Source organism: Peromyscus leucopus, chromosome 4 (genome assembly GCF_004664715.2).
Source record: "Peromyscus leucopus breed LL Stock chromosome 4, UCI_PerLeu_2.1, whole genome shotgun sequence".
NCBI lineage: Eukaryota > Metazoa > Chordata > Mammalia > Rodentia > Cricetidae > Peromyscus > Peromyscus leucopus.
In genome coordinates, this window is record NC_051066.1 from 112,221,835 (window position 1) to 112,238,081 (window position 16,247).

At 41.0% G+C, this 16,247-nt stretch overlaps 1 protein-coding gene across 20 annotated transcripts in view; it reads left to right on the forward strand.

The window, feature by feature from the left end:
- Nucleotides 1-16,247, forward strand: part of Plcb4 (phospholipase C beta 4) — a 385,025-nt gene that overhangs the window by 331,751 nt on the left and 37,027 nt on the right. For all 20 annotated transcript variants that reach the window (XM_037205240.1, XM_028884521.2, XM_028884514.2 and 17 more), the window contains 7 exons: nt 1,159-1,300; nt 2,007-2,091; nt 2,447-2,571; nt 4,368-4,419; nt 5,704-5,806; nt 6,836-7,000; nt 10,802-11,006. In XM_037205240.1, the coding sequence (XP_037061135.1) occupies nt 1,159-1,300; nt 2,007-2,091; nt 2,447-2,571; nt 4,368-4,419; nt 5,704-5,806; nt 6,836-7,000; nt 10,802-11,006 (877 nt within the window). The remainder of the gene's footprint in view (nt 1-1,158; nt 1,301-2,006; nt 2,092-2,446; nt 2,572-4,367; nt 4,420-5,703; nt 5,807-6,835; nt 7,001-10,801; nt 11,007-16,247) is intronic.

Sequence of the window (16,247 nt, forward strand, 5' to 3'; positions counted from 1 at the left end):
AGGATTTTAGTCCCCATAGTCTTGCTCTGTGACTAGTGGGAATCCTCATGGTCCACAGTGATACATTCCATAGCCCTTCAAGTTCAATAGGAAGAGAAGGGCTCAGCCGAAATGCAACAGGACCCTGCAGACAGCAAGTCAGGAATCCACCACGTAGCACTGGTATTATTTGCATGAAACACATGGGACAAAATCAGATGTGGCTCATGCTGGCATTTAGGGTGGTGGGTAGAGTTGGGACCTATGTGGGAAAAGATGGAAACAAAAGCAGGTTACATGTTTACATGACCTGTCACAGCCTTTTACAGGTGAAAGCAGGTTGATGTCAAAGACTCAGAGGTTAAGTCATCAGCGAAGATAAAAAATATAATCTGACTCATTTTGTACATAAGCTCTTTTTCTTCCTAGATTGAGTCTCTTCAAGGTCTCAAATCACTCCAAAGTTCTCAAGAAAAACTGACCACTTGTGGGACATTATTTTGTTGTGCTTAATTGTGTTCATTTTGCTTTGAGTTCTTAAGAAATAAAGAGAATAATTGAGTTCATTTTTCTCTGTACAAAATAATACATCCTATGTAGTGAGTTATCAACTTCTTTTTAATAGCAAATGCTGTGATAAAAACCCCTAAACCATGTATATGTGTGTGTGCTGAAAGTTCTAGAAGAGTTCTACTGTAAAGTGTGGTCTCCAGCACCCCTCCATCGGTGCCTGAAAACTGGGCTGTAGAGTGACAAACCTTTGGGCCTCCCCCAGCAGATCTCTTCCAGTGGGGCCCAAGGGTTTGTGCCTACAAAGCCTGTGTGTGATTTTGATGTACACGAAATGCTGGCTAGCCATTCATGTTAAGCTTTGTGCATCAGTCTGAGTGGTAATATTGCTATCATTGTCAGTGTTGCTTACCATGAGACCCCAGTATGGTTTCTTGGATATTTTAAAGTCCTTTGGAAAATCTAACAGATAAGATGAGTGTCTTCAGGTTACCTCCTTTTGCATTAAGTAGACCTATGAATTTTAAAGTAATGCTTTAAGAGAGCAACAAGGTCTTTTCCATTTGAATTTATGTACATACAAATGCTCTTTAGTTAGCATGCCTAAAGCTAAATCCATGAATCCCTTTGAAGCCATCAACTTAAACCAGTGTGTCCTTGTGCTCACAGGGCCTGGTCACTGTAGAAGATGAGCAAGCATGGATGGCATCTTATAAATACGTAGGTGCTACCACAAACATTCATCCGTACTTGTCCACAATGATCAACTACGCACAGCCTGTGAAGTTTCAAGGTTTCCATGTGGCTGAAGGTAACACTACAGGTTAAATACAATAGCTTTCTGTCTGCTTCTCTGTTACACTGATTGGCTCTCACTTGACTTAGTGGCATTTTCCTTGATGTGGTATTGTGCTGTCATTCTCTACATCATCCACAAGGTGGCTGTGGAAGACCATGACTTGTTAGCTTGTAGCATTCCATATGCTTTCATAAGGCTTCTTTATTTACTTGGTTATGACGAAATATATTAGTAATATTTATGAAGCACAGTATCTGTCTTACTTCCTGTATGTATATTGTGTATTCTCTGGCTGCAAGAGTGTGAGGAGAAGTTAGTCAGTGGGTACAATGTAACCTTGAGATAGGGGTAATAAGATTTGATGATCTGTGGCACTTAACAACTATTCAAAGCTAGTTCCCCACAAAAGCTGGTTCAAAAGTAGTTAGAATGCATCCTAACCATTTCCTAAGAATCCATTACTATAAAAAAAACTATGTATCTCAGCAGTGACTATGACAATTGGGGTACATATCATTTGTTTAATTATTCCATGTTTAATTCAGCATATGCACAGAATGTTAATGAAACTCAGAGCAACTGGCACAGTCATACAGTATTGGCTACAAACACTTCCTGATTTGTGGTGTAAGATTCAGGGTATGACTGTATCGGCTGCTTGCTTTTTTAGGGATTGGATGGCTGAGCTTCTGAATATATCTTTGCTTTTCTTTTACAGAGCGCAATGTTCATTATAACATGTCTTCTTTTAACGAGTCAGTTGGCCTTGGCTACTTGAAGACACACGCGATTGAATTTGTAAAGTATCCTAACGTACTAAATGGGATGGATGGTACTCCTTAGGGGCAGCAGGAGTCTTGACAGTCGATTAGCAGCTATGTGAAATTTTAGTATATAGGGGTTTTTATGTAATTTTTATTGTAGTGCTGATAAAATTATGTGTGTGTAAGAAGACCATGGCAGCTGTGATGACCTCTCCAGACGTGAATGATTTCTAGAATTCACAGTGTGAGTGTGGTTTTCCTCTGAGCATCATTTATAATGGGGTTTGTCCTGTGTTGTCTACCTGTGTGTCACTGGTGTTCCACAACCCCACCGCTTTAGTTCTTTGTTGTGTTTGTCTAGGCTGCTTTTGGATTTCCTTAATAAGTTACCCAGTTACAATAAGCGACAAATGAGCCGCATTTACCCCAAGGGAGGCCGAGTTGATTCCAGTAATTACATGCCTCAGATTTTCTGGAACGCTGGTTGCCAGATGGTTTCACTGAACTATCAAACCCCAGGTAGGAGCTAATGTCCAGTGACCCCAAATTCCACAAGAACACTGGGACGGGGCAGCCTTGGCAGCTGCCTCCATTTGCTTGAGGCATTTTCTTTCTTTCTTTTTCTTTTTTTTTAAGGAAGCTGCCATGTGACAGAGCATGGTTTTCTTGACTTTATATAATGGTAAAAGATTAAAACCCCAATGAAGCCATCGTGGAAGATAATATTTCAGTTTTAATCTCTTTCATCAATGTCATGACTAGGCTGTCAAACAGTAGTTCCTATTCTAAAATATTTCTAAATTTTCTTCCTTCTAGATCAAGGTTATGTCTTTGTTTCTAGATGGAATTTAGTGAGAAGAGTTGAGTATGTCTGTGTGATAACTGAGACTCTTTCCCCTTTGGGAAATACCCTGACCACTGTGGCCCTTCAGCAAACACTGATGGCAACAGCACTTCGCCATAAAAGCACAGACTTACGGCATCAACTCTGTAAGATGCTACATGAGGAGTGAGATGTCGTCAGAGGTGTCTTCCAAAGTATATTCACGGGCAGCTTTCCAAAATACAGTGATTCTTTTTCTTCCTTTCCTAAAAGGAAGAACTTTTGATAAATGTACAAATGTTCAAAGTTTGCTTAGGAGCATCTGGTCATAATTCTGTGACTACAGATAGTGAAATAAAAATAGGCACAACAATAGACAAATGACATAAACTACATTTAGCTTTATAGGATACATTCTTCTGCATGGCTTCTAACGTTGGTAGAAAGAAAAATAAAAGTAAAATAGTTAAGTTCCAACTCTTTTCTTTTTGGTCCCTTGCTGTAAGAGGATGCTTCCCAACACTTCCCAGCAGTGGAACTCTTTCCTTTTCTCATGCATCTACCCCAAGGACCCCTGTCCAACTTCCTGCCCTTGATCTGGACTCACCTGCCTCCGTTTGGCATGAACGTGGGCTGGGTGTATTTCTCACCTCTGGGGGAGCCTCCCTGGTACCCAGAGTTCCTTACATATGCATCACTGCTTGGAATCCCAACAGTCCTTTCTAGAAGAGTCTATATGCAGGTTCTGGTAGGATCTAGTGTTTTTTTAAGCAGGATCAGTTGGAACAAAAAGATGCCACTGCTCTTACTTAACAGTGATTCAAGCTGTGTTCTCAGAAGCCCATGAAGGACAGAAGCATCCTAAAGCAGTTCGTGTTTTGAGCATCCTTAAATTTATTCTGAAGAAGAGTAGAAAAAACATTCATTTGCCCATTTTTGTCTTTGCTTATGAGAAGAAAGAAAAGAGTTTCTGTACCTACAAGAGAAAAATTATAATTTAGGCCCTCTCAGAGTAGCCCTCTGAGAAGAATTCTAAGTCTCACACAGATAAGCCATCAATTTTTATGTGACTCTTACCCAGATTATTGTATGTTCCTTTTAATCATGTTTTATGTTCTTAATAGCTCTACTGTGGCCCAAGCATCCCTGCCCTATGGGCACCGAGGCAATGCCCTCGTGGATTCTCTAACTAAAGCTGGTTATACATCTCTATTCTCAACATCAAGTAAACATCCTATGACTCATGTACCAAATCCAATTTTTAGCGCAGTTCTAGGGTAATCTTTATGAAAACATACTTAGTGTTTACTATAAATTAAATATGAGGTTATCTCAACATGGAAGAGAGTCATGGACCCTAAACTGAGCCAGTACTAGTTTGTGGTATGAAAGAGACCTCTGGAATAATATGGCTTCCATTGTTTCCAGCCACCCTGTCAGGATCTTCTTTGTTCAGAGGGATGAGATGCTAAATTATTTTGTCTTTTGACAGATTTAGCGATGCAATTGAATCAGGGAAAATTTGAGTATAATGGATCCTGCGGGTGAGTAATATTATTTAAACTGTTACTACCTAGTTTTCGGATACCATACTTCAGCTTTAATGAAACCATGTCATTTTTAATTAGCGACAGCTGAATGTATGCTGGTTCTGAAGCATAGATAGAAGTAACTGAAGTCTCTAGATAGATTATATTTGCAATTACACAACTTTTATCTTTTATCATTTTGTTAAGCAGATTTCCTTTTCTTTTAACCACAAACTATGCAGTTCATCATATATACTCTAGAGTTTGTTCGTTTCACTCTAATTTCAGTAGTGGATGTTTTTGTGTCTGAGACAGGCAGTGGGGCATGCTCATTTGGGCATTAGCTAGAGATGTGGGCATCAAATATGTATGGCCTTATTGCTGATGAGTATAGGAATGAAGTAAATTTCATTTTAAATGAAGCTGTGGGTGTAAAGTTGAATTTAATTCATCCGGAAATAAACTTTCATCCTCTCTTGATTCTTTTGCATGTTTATAAATAGCAGTTATATAATGATGTGAATGTTGTTCTATTTTACTTAAATAACACTTAAAAATCTGTGAACCAAGTAGCAAAATAGGAAATGTTAATTCTTCTGAAATACTGAGAAGTTAAGTCAAAGTACAGAACTCAAATTATGTAACGATGAAAGACTCTGCCGAGACCACAGCCCAGTGGCTCCCAGGTAGATGCACAGGAATTCTGTGCTGTCCAGTGGAGTTCTGTGCTGTCCAGTCTAGGAATTTTTTGTGGTGGCTTGCATAGTGGGATACCTTAATCTCCACCATGGAAAACAAGGCAAGATAAAAAGGTTTTCAGCAGTTATGCATTAAGAACAACTCTCCTGTCTGTATATTCTGTACCTGTGCCTGTATGACAGATGGCTGTCTGCCAGAGTGCCCATACATTACCAAAAGCCTGCCTACCCCAAGGAGTCTTTGCAAGGTTCTTGTTCAGCTTGGATTCTATAAGGAAAAGAGACTGACATTTAGCCAAATGTAAAAGGACTCAGGAACCAAGCCTGTGGTCAAAGGAGACAGCTCTGTCACTACACTCTCTTCCCCTTGTTCAAGCAAAAAAAAACAGTCTCTCCTTTGACACAGCACATCCTGTGTGGCCTGTGTTGCCTGTCTGATGCTCTTCAGGAGTCTCCAAAGGGCAAGGTCGTTGTCTTTAATCCTTAGAATCTACCTGAAAGTCTAACTCCTAAGCTATGGAAGAACGAAAAGGAAGTATCTGGTATTTAAGTCATTGCACAAGTCACCCTAGAATAAACTCCTGTACTTCTGTCCTGCCAGGTATCTCCTCAAGCCAGATTTCATGAGGCGGCCTGATCGGACATTTGATCCCTTCTCTGAAACCCCTGTGGATGGGGTTATTGCAGCCACATGCTCAGTGCAGGTATGCTCCTGCTCATCACAGACTCTGTAAACACACATACATATACAAGTCCATCTAGAAGAAAATGACAGTCAAAATGCTTAGCATCACATTGTAAGAGTTGTATGTAGCTCTCAACTTGGACTTAATACTAAAATTATGAGCAACTTTAAGTGAAATCCACCATCCAGAAAGTATCCCCCACCTAATTACATGCATATAAAATTCTAAAGGAAATGTAAGCTCTGATGACAGGAAGCAAAACAGCACTTGTGCCTGAACACAGATGGAAGGGGGCAGGATTATAACAGGTCGCAAAGAAGCTGGAAATGGAGGGGCTCCTAGAAGTGCTTGCTTTCCTCACTCTGTGGAGAGTTTTAAAGATATGCGTACATGTCCGAAAAAATTGATCTTACTGTATAATTAAATGCATCTGGTTTTGCGTATGTTGATTATACTTCAAAAAGCTGTTTCAGAATTGGATAAAATGATAAATAAATGAAGGGCATCCTTGTTCCGAAAGTAAATGTAAATGGAGTTACTCCCAGCTTTATAGGAGATAAAATTTAATACTGATGTTTACAATTAAACAACTCTCTCACTGCTAACCAGTATTAATGTCACTAAAGCACAGAGGCCGAGTCTAGCACTAATCTTCTGCTATATTTCTTTCCAAGACTTCTAAAAAAAATTAGGAGTTAGTGTATAGCCTTATAGAACCCCAGAACTAGAGGAGATCTTAGGGCATATCCACAGCCATTGCTTCATTCCACAGATCTGGACACCTGCGTGATAAAACCATGCTGAGGGCACGATTTCTTCATAGATATTATGTGTGTTTATTTCCTTGCTCTTTTTCAAGATATGTTTATCGAACATTACCTAAGAACTTGTACTTCAAAGAATAGCCACTCAACAATGCTTTGTTTTAATAAAGAAAATTCTAGAAAAGATCAACTATTTATATTAATTGAAATTCCCCAAATAAAATTTTTCATTTCTTCATTACAGAGGCCATTGCTCACCCACCCTGTGTCTGTGTTACTGCAGGTTATATCAGGACAGTTCCTATCAGATAAGAAGATCGGCACATACGTGGAAGTAGATATGTACGGGCTGCCCACCGACACCATACGGAAGGAGTTCCGGACTCGCATGGTTATGAACAATGGACTCAACCCAGTTTACAATGAAGAATCCTTTGTGTTTCGGAAGGTAAGACAGCCGTGTGTCACTGTTACTCAGTAACCAGAGGGCCTGGTTTTCTGCATGGAGCCCACAAGATAGAGGAACTCCATTCACCACACTGTCTTTGCTTCTTTCCATCATCTAATAGCAAACTTCTGTCCCTGTCCTATGATTATGCTTAACAAATTAGCTATTTTGGCTCTGCCCCCTCCTTGGCCACATCCAGTTGGGTATAACATACTTTCAGGCTGTGGTGGCCACCATTATGCACCGAAGGGTTTGCATTCTGTTCTCATAGTTCAGAGGTCAGACAAAAAGCTGCACCAAAACTAATGTCAGTGTTGTGACATGGGGTGGGTCCTGTGTTCAGAAGTGAAGGCCCACTGCTCAGGATTTTTGTGTTTCACATGCAGTGAAGTTCACAGTTCAGGGCCTCAGTGTTGTTTCCCAGTTCTGCCTGTCGGGTTCAGAAAGCAAGCAGACATCCTCTCTCACGATCAGTCTTTCATCTCTCCAGTTGAGGAGCTTGGAAACATCCACACACAGGCAAAGATCACTGCAGAATGCCCATTATTTCCCTTGCCTGGTTTGCTGTCAAGCAAAAATGTTTTCTTGCTTTTTTGGACACAGATTTTCCAGGTGTTTCTGCTTCATCCATTTGTCAGGAAACAAAGGGAATCAGCTTCTGGTCTTTCCTAACAAAACAGGGACTGTTTATTGGCTGAGAGAACCAAAGTAGGGCTGATGAAACAGGTCCCTTTGACTTGAGCTTCCCCCTGTGATGAGAATACTGTCCTTACCCCCTGCCCCCGTCCTTTCACTCCCGACACAGTGTGTATTGTGTTTTGTTCCGCCTTTTTTCTTCCTTCAATTTTTCAATTGCTGCCATGAAAACGAACTCTTTCATGTGATGAATAATCCCTACCGATGTTTGTAGAAAGTCAGAAAATTTTCCCAGACTTATACTTTTTAATAAATAAATATCCAACTTGTTTTTTTTAACTCTTAAAAATTGTCAGTGTGGACTGTTATTTCAGGACATTTTCATGCAAACATGTAATGTGCATTGAACACATACAGCTCACACTATGGTCCCCTTTGCTCTCTTTCTCACTGTTCCCTCCCCATAGTCCTCTTTCTCTCCCTAGACAATTTCATTTCTCCTCTCAGGTTATATTCATAATTCTCTGTGTCTGTATAAAATCTAGAAACCACACATGAGAAAGGGTGTATGACATTTGTCTGTCTAGTGCTGAGCTTTTTCCATTTCATATGATTATCACCAGTTGCCTCATTTCCTGTAAACAACATAACTCTTTCTGTCTGAGAAAACGTCCATTGTGTGTGTGGGTGTGTGTGTGTGTGTGTGTGTGGGTGTGTATCACGCTTTCTTGCTCGATCCTCTGCTTTTGGATACCTAGGTTGGTTTGTAACTTAGCTGTGATGTATAGTGCTACAGTGAACACGGATGTGCAAGTACCTCCATAGTATATTTACTTGGAGGCATTTGGGTAAGTGCCAGGAGTGGTGTGTCTAGGTCATATGACGCATCTAGCTTTTTGAGGGACCTCCATACTGATTTCTAGAGTGGCTGGACTAGTTTACATTCCCACCAACACTCTATAAGGATTCTGTTTTCTTCACATCTTTGTCAGCATTTGTTTTCTTAAATAGCCATTCTGACTGAGGTAGGATCGAATCTCAGTATTGTTTAATTTACATTTTGCTGATGACTTGTGAAGTTTAAATTTTTTCATGTTTATCTGCCATTTGTATCTCTCTCTTTAAAATTATTTTTAGCTTATGTGTATTAGTGTTTTACTTGCATGTATGTCTGTGTACCTTGTACATTCCTGATGCCGATGGAGGCCAGAAGCGGGTGTGGGATTCCTTGGAACAAGAGTTGCAGGTGGTTTGTAAGCTGCCATTGGGATGCGAAAAATTTAACCAGGGTCCCTCTGGAAGAGCAGCCAGTGCTCTTAACTGCTGAGTCAGCGCACCAACCCTCATATATACTTGTGACTCTTTGAGAATTGCCTGCTCATTTCACTGGGCAATTTATTGACTAGGTTGCTTGATTCCTTGCTGTTTGTGTTTAGTTTTTGCTTGTTCTTTGTATATTGTAGTTATATCAATCCTCCATCTGACTTATAGCTAGCAAAGATTTCTCTCCCATTCTGAATGCTCTTTACTGTTTCCCCTACAGTTCAGAACCTTTTTAATTCCATGGGTCTCCTTTGTCAGTTGTTGGCATTATTTCCTGAGCAAGTGGAATTCTGTTTGGAAAGTCCTTCCCTGTGCCAATATCTGGAAGTTTTCTTTATATTTTCCTCTGACAGTTTCAGGGTTGCAGATCTTACATAACAGTCTTTGATTTGTTTGGAATCGATTTTTGTCCTGGGTGAGAGTTGGGGATATTGTTTCAGTATTCTTCAGCTGTATATCTAGCTTTCTCAGAATTATTTGCTAATGAAACTCTCTTGTTTCCAATATATACTTTTGACATCGTTCCCCCAAACCAGGTGGCTATAGCTGTTTGGATTTATATCTGGATGCTCAGCTCTGTTCTGTTGATCCATATGTGTAATTTTGTACCAATATCAGGCTGCTTTTGTTAAGATGGCTCTGTAGTAGAGCGTGAAATCATGTGTAGTGACACCACCACCGTTACTAGTTTTGCTCAGGACCGCTTTGGCTCCCTGGTGTCTTTTTTTCTACTGTATGAATGCTAAGATTTTTCTATTTCTACTACATTTATTTCAAAGTGCTTTGTTTTGTTTTGCCTTTGGAGCGGTTGTGAATGTGATTATTTCATTGATTTCTTCCTGAGTGTGTTTGTCTTTGGTACAGACCAGTAGTTTGCAACCTTCCTAACGCTGTGACTCTGTAATACAGTGCCTCATGTTATGGTGACCCGCAGTCATAAAATTATTCTCACTACTACTTCATAGCTGTAATTTTGCTAGTAGTGTGAATTATAACGTAAATATCTGTGTTTTCCCATGGTCTTAGGCAACCCCTATGAAAAGGTCATTTGACACACACACACACACACACACACACACACACACACACACACACACGCACGCCAAAGGAGTTGGGACCCACAGGTTAAGAACTACTGGTATAGACAAAGGCTATTGTTGAAACCATCCATCAAAGCTACCTTTTTTTTTTTTTTTTTTTTTTTTTTTTTTTTTTTTTTTTTTTTTGCTATAGTCATTAGGGTTGCTCATACATAAAAGCATTTCATCTACAAATAAGGACACATGGACTTCTTCCTTTCTGCTACCTAACATCCCAAATTGTGTCAATGATTTAGAGCACAAGAAACAAAGAGACTGAAAAGTAGAGCATAAATTTTCTTTTATACATGAAGTGTTTCCTCAGCAAAACTCTTCATGTTCTTAAAAACAAGCAGAACTAAATGCAGCAAGTAGCCCATGTGGCAGACAGACACCGGGCTAGAAGTCACGAGTCCCCATCCCAGATTCCATTGATTATCTCTAAAATAAACAAAGTCATTCAGTTTTTCAGGGTCTCTGTATTTGTGTTGGATGTACATGGGGGAAAATGACATGAATAGTAGCTAGGGTCATTTAATATATTTGAGGAGATGATGTTCAGGAAACCTGTACCCATTGCCTTGTTGGTATTGTGGGCACCATCCTATGCTGACCACTTTAGGAATGCTAATGGCTCATTGGTTTGTTTTCATCATTAAGGGGCATTTAAGGAGCAGCATTGGTTTGGTCCAGATTCCTGGAGTCATAGTTCTGGGGATCCTTATTACAATAAACAATGAAATACCCAAACGTTTAATTGCAGGTGATCCTGCCCGACCTGGCTGTCCTGAGAATCGCAGTGTATGATGACAACAACAAGCTGATTGGCCAGAGAATCCTTCCTTTGGATGGCCTCCAAGCGGGCTACCGACATATCTCCCTCAGAAATGAGGGGAACAAACCATTATCACTGCCAACCATTTTCTGCAATATTGTTCTTAAAACATATGTGCCTGATGGATTTGGAGGTAAGATAAATGTTTGGGCCCAGAATACAATGCAGATAAGGTCCTAAATTACAAGAGTGTGAATCATTTTGCCCATTCCTAAAAAGAGCAAAAATGACCATATGTTTTCCTGCCTGTGCTGAGAACCCTGGTAGCTTTGAGGAAAGCAAGTGATATTTCCATAGATATTAATTTCAAAACACCATAATTTTATATTATTTAACATTTTACAAATACTTTATGAAAATAGTATTTATACTGTCAGTCAAAGTGAAAGAAACAACTCTAAGAAACTGTATCTTATCAGTTATTATCACTGAAAGATTTGTTGAACTCAGTTACTAATATGCTGGAATTTTCTTGCAAACCCATCAGAGAGTTCATTTTCATAAAAAGATCTCAGGCTCCTTCACTAAGAAAATCAATGGTAGGAAGCCACACTAGGCCATGTCATAGGGGTTTGCTTACAGCTAAACAGGTAGACTCTCCGTGGCTTCCAGTCAGCCGGTAACATCATAAGGAAAGGAAAGGCTTCTTAGCTTCAATGTCTTTGGACCACAGAAAACAGTGCCGCGGTATGACTGCATCACATTAGCCAAGGGTTCAAGTCCCAGCTCCACACTGCTGGCTGGCAGCCTGGGAATCTTAACAGAACATTTCCCTCTTTTCTTCACCAGTAAAATGAAGGGAATATGACTACCTCTCTCCTTCTAAGCATTCTGGGAACGTTCTCATCCTAATAATACACAAAAATACACAGGGCTCAAAAATGTGGGTGTTTGTGATGCTAGGTAGTTGTGGCAGTCCTCCCGAAATCCTAGTGCTCTAGATGTGGAGACTGGGACTCACCAAAGCATCCTGCCTAGCTAAACCAGCCGGCTTGGCAAGCTCTGTGTTTAAATGAAAGAGCCGTTAGTATGAGGTCTCAATATATGAGGTCAAGAGTGATTGAGGAAAATACCCCCATGTCAACCTCTGGCCTCTTTAAGCACATGCACATATATGCCTACACACATAGAAACATCCCACCCACAAATGTTTGTGAACACGAGTGTGTGTCCACTGATAGAATGAAATTCCTGTACTATACTGAAATACATTATTTTATTGAGGGAATAAGGCTAGGTGGTTTTAATGTTCTTAGGAATTCATGCCTCTCTGGTGGGCAGCTTTGGTGCAACTAACCGTCAATTTTAATATCATGATAGATTAAAGGTTCAAAAGTAAACTAAGCCAGGAGAGTTTCAATCAGAATGGGTAGGAATTATTTCTTCATTTGTACCCTTTGCCTGTCATTTAAAAAGGTAGCAATTGGAGGCTGCAACGTAACACACATAGGAACCCATCAAAGCAGCTGGGGCAGTGCCTTGGGGCTGGGCAGTGGGTCACGGAGTGAGACAGGAGTCTGTCCGGTGTGATTGGAGGCCACGGTCTAGCCCACACCACTCTCCAGAGCTACCAGCAGCGCAGACACAGAGATGGACTGAAGGCCGGAAAGAACCCTGTTCTGTGTTTGAGTTAGAAAGCGGGGACTGTACGGGCTGTGGGGATGGCTCAGTGGGTAAAAGCGCTGGCTGCGCACATGCCAGATCCTGAGTTCAGGCCCCAGCGTCCATAGAACAAGCTGGTCATGGCCCTGGGTGCTTCTGGAACTCTCTGTGGAGGGTGGAGACAAAGGAACCCTTGCTCCAGACTCAATGAGAGAGCTTGCCCCAGAGGAGTAAGGTAGAGAGCGATGGGGCGGCCCCACTGCTCTCCCTGTGGCCTCAAGACAAGCAGAGGTATCCACACACATGAGCACACACCACACAAGCATGCCCCACACTTGTACACACACACACACAACACAAGAAATCAAAGTGTAATCAATACATTACATTACGGAAAGTGTTACACAAACCCATTTGGTTAAAAAAAAAAAAAAACTTTTTAAAGTTTTTCCTTTGCAATGGGCCACATTTCAAATGAAACTATAATTTCATCCTGGGAAATGAGCCATTTGATTAGAAAAGGGAAAAGAAATCATTTGCTAAGCTCCTAGTTTGTGCCAAGCACTTACATTAACAGAACCTCAAAATGTGGAATTGATCTGCAAGGATGTGGGTGTGCGCAGGTCTGTGCTGAGAAATGTTTATGTTTGTAATGTGGCATTCTGCCAGGGTCGGCATTTAATAGCATGCAAACTGGTCTCTCATGACAGCCCTGCGTGTAGTCTCCTCTGTGGCTTCGCCCACTGCCTTTCGGTCAGGTCTCTAGGAACCTCTGTACTGAGGTTCTGTGGTCAGTGTCTTAACTTCAGATTTGATATTCAATAACAACATCCTCAGCCCTCTGGTCATCTCACAGACAAGTAGAGATACCTGGGGAAGACATTGGAGATTTAGCGGTTTTCATAAAGGATAACACAGGGTGAATATGAGGATTGTCTTTCTCCTGAATCTCTGATCCTGAGTCTCCTGACTTACAGAGTTCATGTTTGGTGTCTAGGTAACCTCCCACAGTCACATCTAAGAGTTTACCTGTGTAGTCAGGGCATGTTCCCTAGAATGTTGATGTTCTTCTTGACTCCATAAGGACCAGTTCAAATGAAACTATACCATCACAGAAATGAAAAGTGCTGTATACACATCATTAGAAGTTTATTTGGCTAAAGAAAGTTCGTGTGAATTCACTGGTTCATTCTGCAAGTATATACAATAGGGTTATTCCATAATAGATCAGATACTAGAATGGAAGTCAGAGAGAGAGAGAGAGAGATGCTTGCAATGCAAGGCATAAGCGTCACTCATTGAGTGAACTGTAGCTGGAGAATTTCTCTCCAGCTCCCGCCAAGTCCCACCAGTCCTGGAGCCCACTTATAAAATAAACACACAGACTCTTACATTATTTAAACTGCTTGGCCATTAGCTCAGGCCGATCATTGTCGAGTTCTTACTCTTATATTTAGCCCATTTCTTTTAATCTATACTTTGCCACATGGCTCATGGCTTCTTGGTACCTTACATTTTGCTTGTCCTGGTGGCAGCTCCAGGCAGTCTCTCCCTCTCCCTTCCTGTTCCCTCAAGCCTCCTCTCTGTTAGTCCCGCCTATACTTCCTGTGTGGCTACTGGCCAATCAGTGTTTATTTATACAGAGTGATGTCCACAGCAGTGAACTACTCTAATATTTCCCTGCTTGCCCTCCTTCCCTCCTTTCCTTCCCTCCCTCCCTCCTTCCCTCCTTCTCATGCTCATTCTCCTCCCTCACCCTCTCTTTCTTTCCCCCATTTATTTCCAGTTCTAAAGATTAAGCCAGGGACCCATGCATGCTAGACAAGCATTTCACCACTGAGGTTTTGGAGTTAGGGTCTTACTAAGTTGCTTTAACTGATCTTAAACATGTGCACTCTAACTTCAGTATCCCGGGTAGCTCAGAGTGCAGGTGTGTGCCATCACACCCTGCTTGTAGGTATTTTATTTAGTTTTAACATTCTAAAGAAAAATCTGTTGGTTGTAGAATCTTCACCTGAACTTACCCTGTATTTTACATAAAACAGCACAGGAAATAACTATATCATAAGCAGTTCATCATCCTCAGGGGGGAAATCATTTTAATTCCTACCCACTGAGAAGTTTCTGAACTCCGGTGCGTTGGCAGTGCCACAGCTCTGTGTTCTGCTTGACTTTTAAATGTATTTTCATTTGCAGTCATAGCATGCGGGCGGAATCCTTTCTATAAAAATATGGAAAGTGTTCTTGAGTCTTTTCCAAGCTAGCGCCCTTCCATAGGCTTAGACTCAGGCTCTTAAAGTCACCTATCCATGGTGGTGGATTCTCACAGATGACAAACTTTGCTGTGTGCAATTGTTCCTAATTAGCCCTGCCCCTCTCCGACCCACCCACACATGCATCTAGTGTTTCTTAGACACTTTGCGCTCTGGCTGACCCCGCCTCTTCTCTGTACAAGATAGGTCAACAGCTCTGCTTTTAACCCTGACCCTCTTGCATTCACATGAATCCCTATTTCTCTCCTCATCTTCCTGCCACTCCAAGCCTTAGGAAACAGATGTAGGGAAATAATGATGGCCTATTGGTTTATTTCCTTTTACTATAACTAAACATCTGGCATTGGCTCACTTATAAAGAAAAGGTGTAGTTTTTAAAGATTTGTTTTATTTTATATGTATGAATATTTTGCCTGTTTGTATGTATGTGTACAACACTTGGGCCTGGTCAGAAGAAGGCATCAGACCCCCTGGAACTGGAGTTATAGATAGTTGGAAATTGAACCTGGATTCTCTGCAAGAGGAACAAGTACTCTTAACCATTGAGCCCAAGAAGAGATGTTTTTATTTTTGTTTTTGACTCACAGTTCTGAAAGCTAGATGAGCAGCCAGCATGGCTCCTTCCACTCACCTTCTGCTTAGGTCCTTGTGCAGCTCCATGCATGATTATAATGGAGGATATGTATAATAATGGGCATGAGAATGATCTGGGTTTTTTGTTTTTGTTTTTGTTTTTTTACTTTCAAAAATAGTATATTTTGATCATACTCACCCACCTCAGCCCAACTCTTCTGGAACTACTCCCCTTCCCTACTCATCCAACTTTGGGTCATCTTTTTATTAAAACCCTTCAAAACCAATTTGTACTGTCCAAATATTCTCGGATGTGTGAGCTTCCAAGGGAGCATGACCAAACGTATCAGAGGCTACAATCTTAGAGAAAACTGTCTTGCCTTCTCCCAATAGCAAACAACTAGATTTTGTTCCATGACAAGGGGTGATACTGTGTGCCCAACTCTCCTCTCCATGCTGGGATTTGGCTTGGCACAAGCTTGTACAGGTTTTGTACAAGTAAGTTTATATGAGCAGCCACCCTACTGTGTCTAGAAGATGTTATCTTGTATCATCCACCATCTATGGCTCCTTCTGTACCCACCCACTTGTGCAATGATTTGAGCCTTGCTTGGATGGGGGGTGTGGTTCCCTTTAGAGCTGAGCATTTCATATTTAAGTCCTGCGGCACAAGATGCAACCCATACTTGGCACTGATATCAGGCTAAGAACCTATGGCTAGACAGATCATAGGCCCCAGGAAAGAACCTACTATTATTATGCAGACAAATGGACATAGTATTAAATGAACTTGTTATGACTTATACTTATGTGTATAGATCAGTGCATCTGTCAACCCTTACCTGAAAATCTTCTATTTGCAACAGGTGATAATTAACACAAAGACCACAACCCCACAACGGACCAGAGTGCAGAGACTAAAAAAG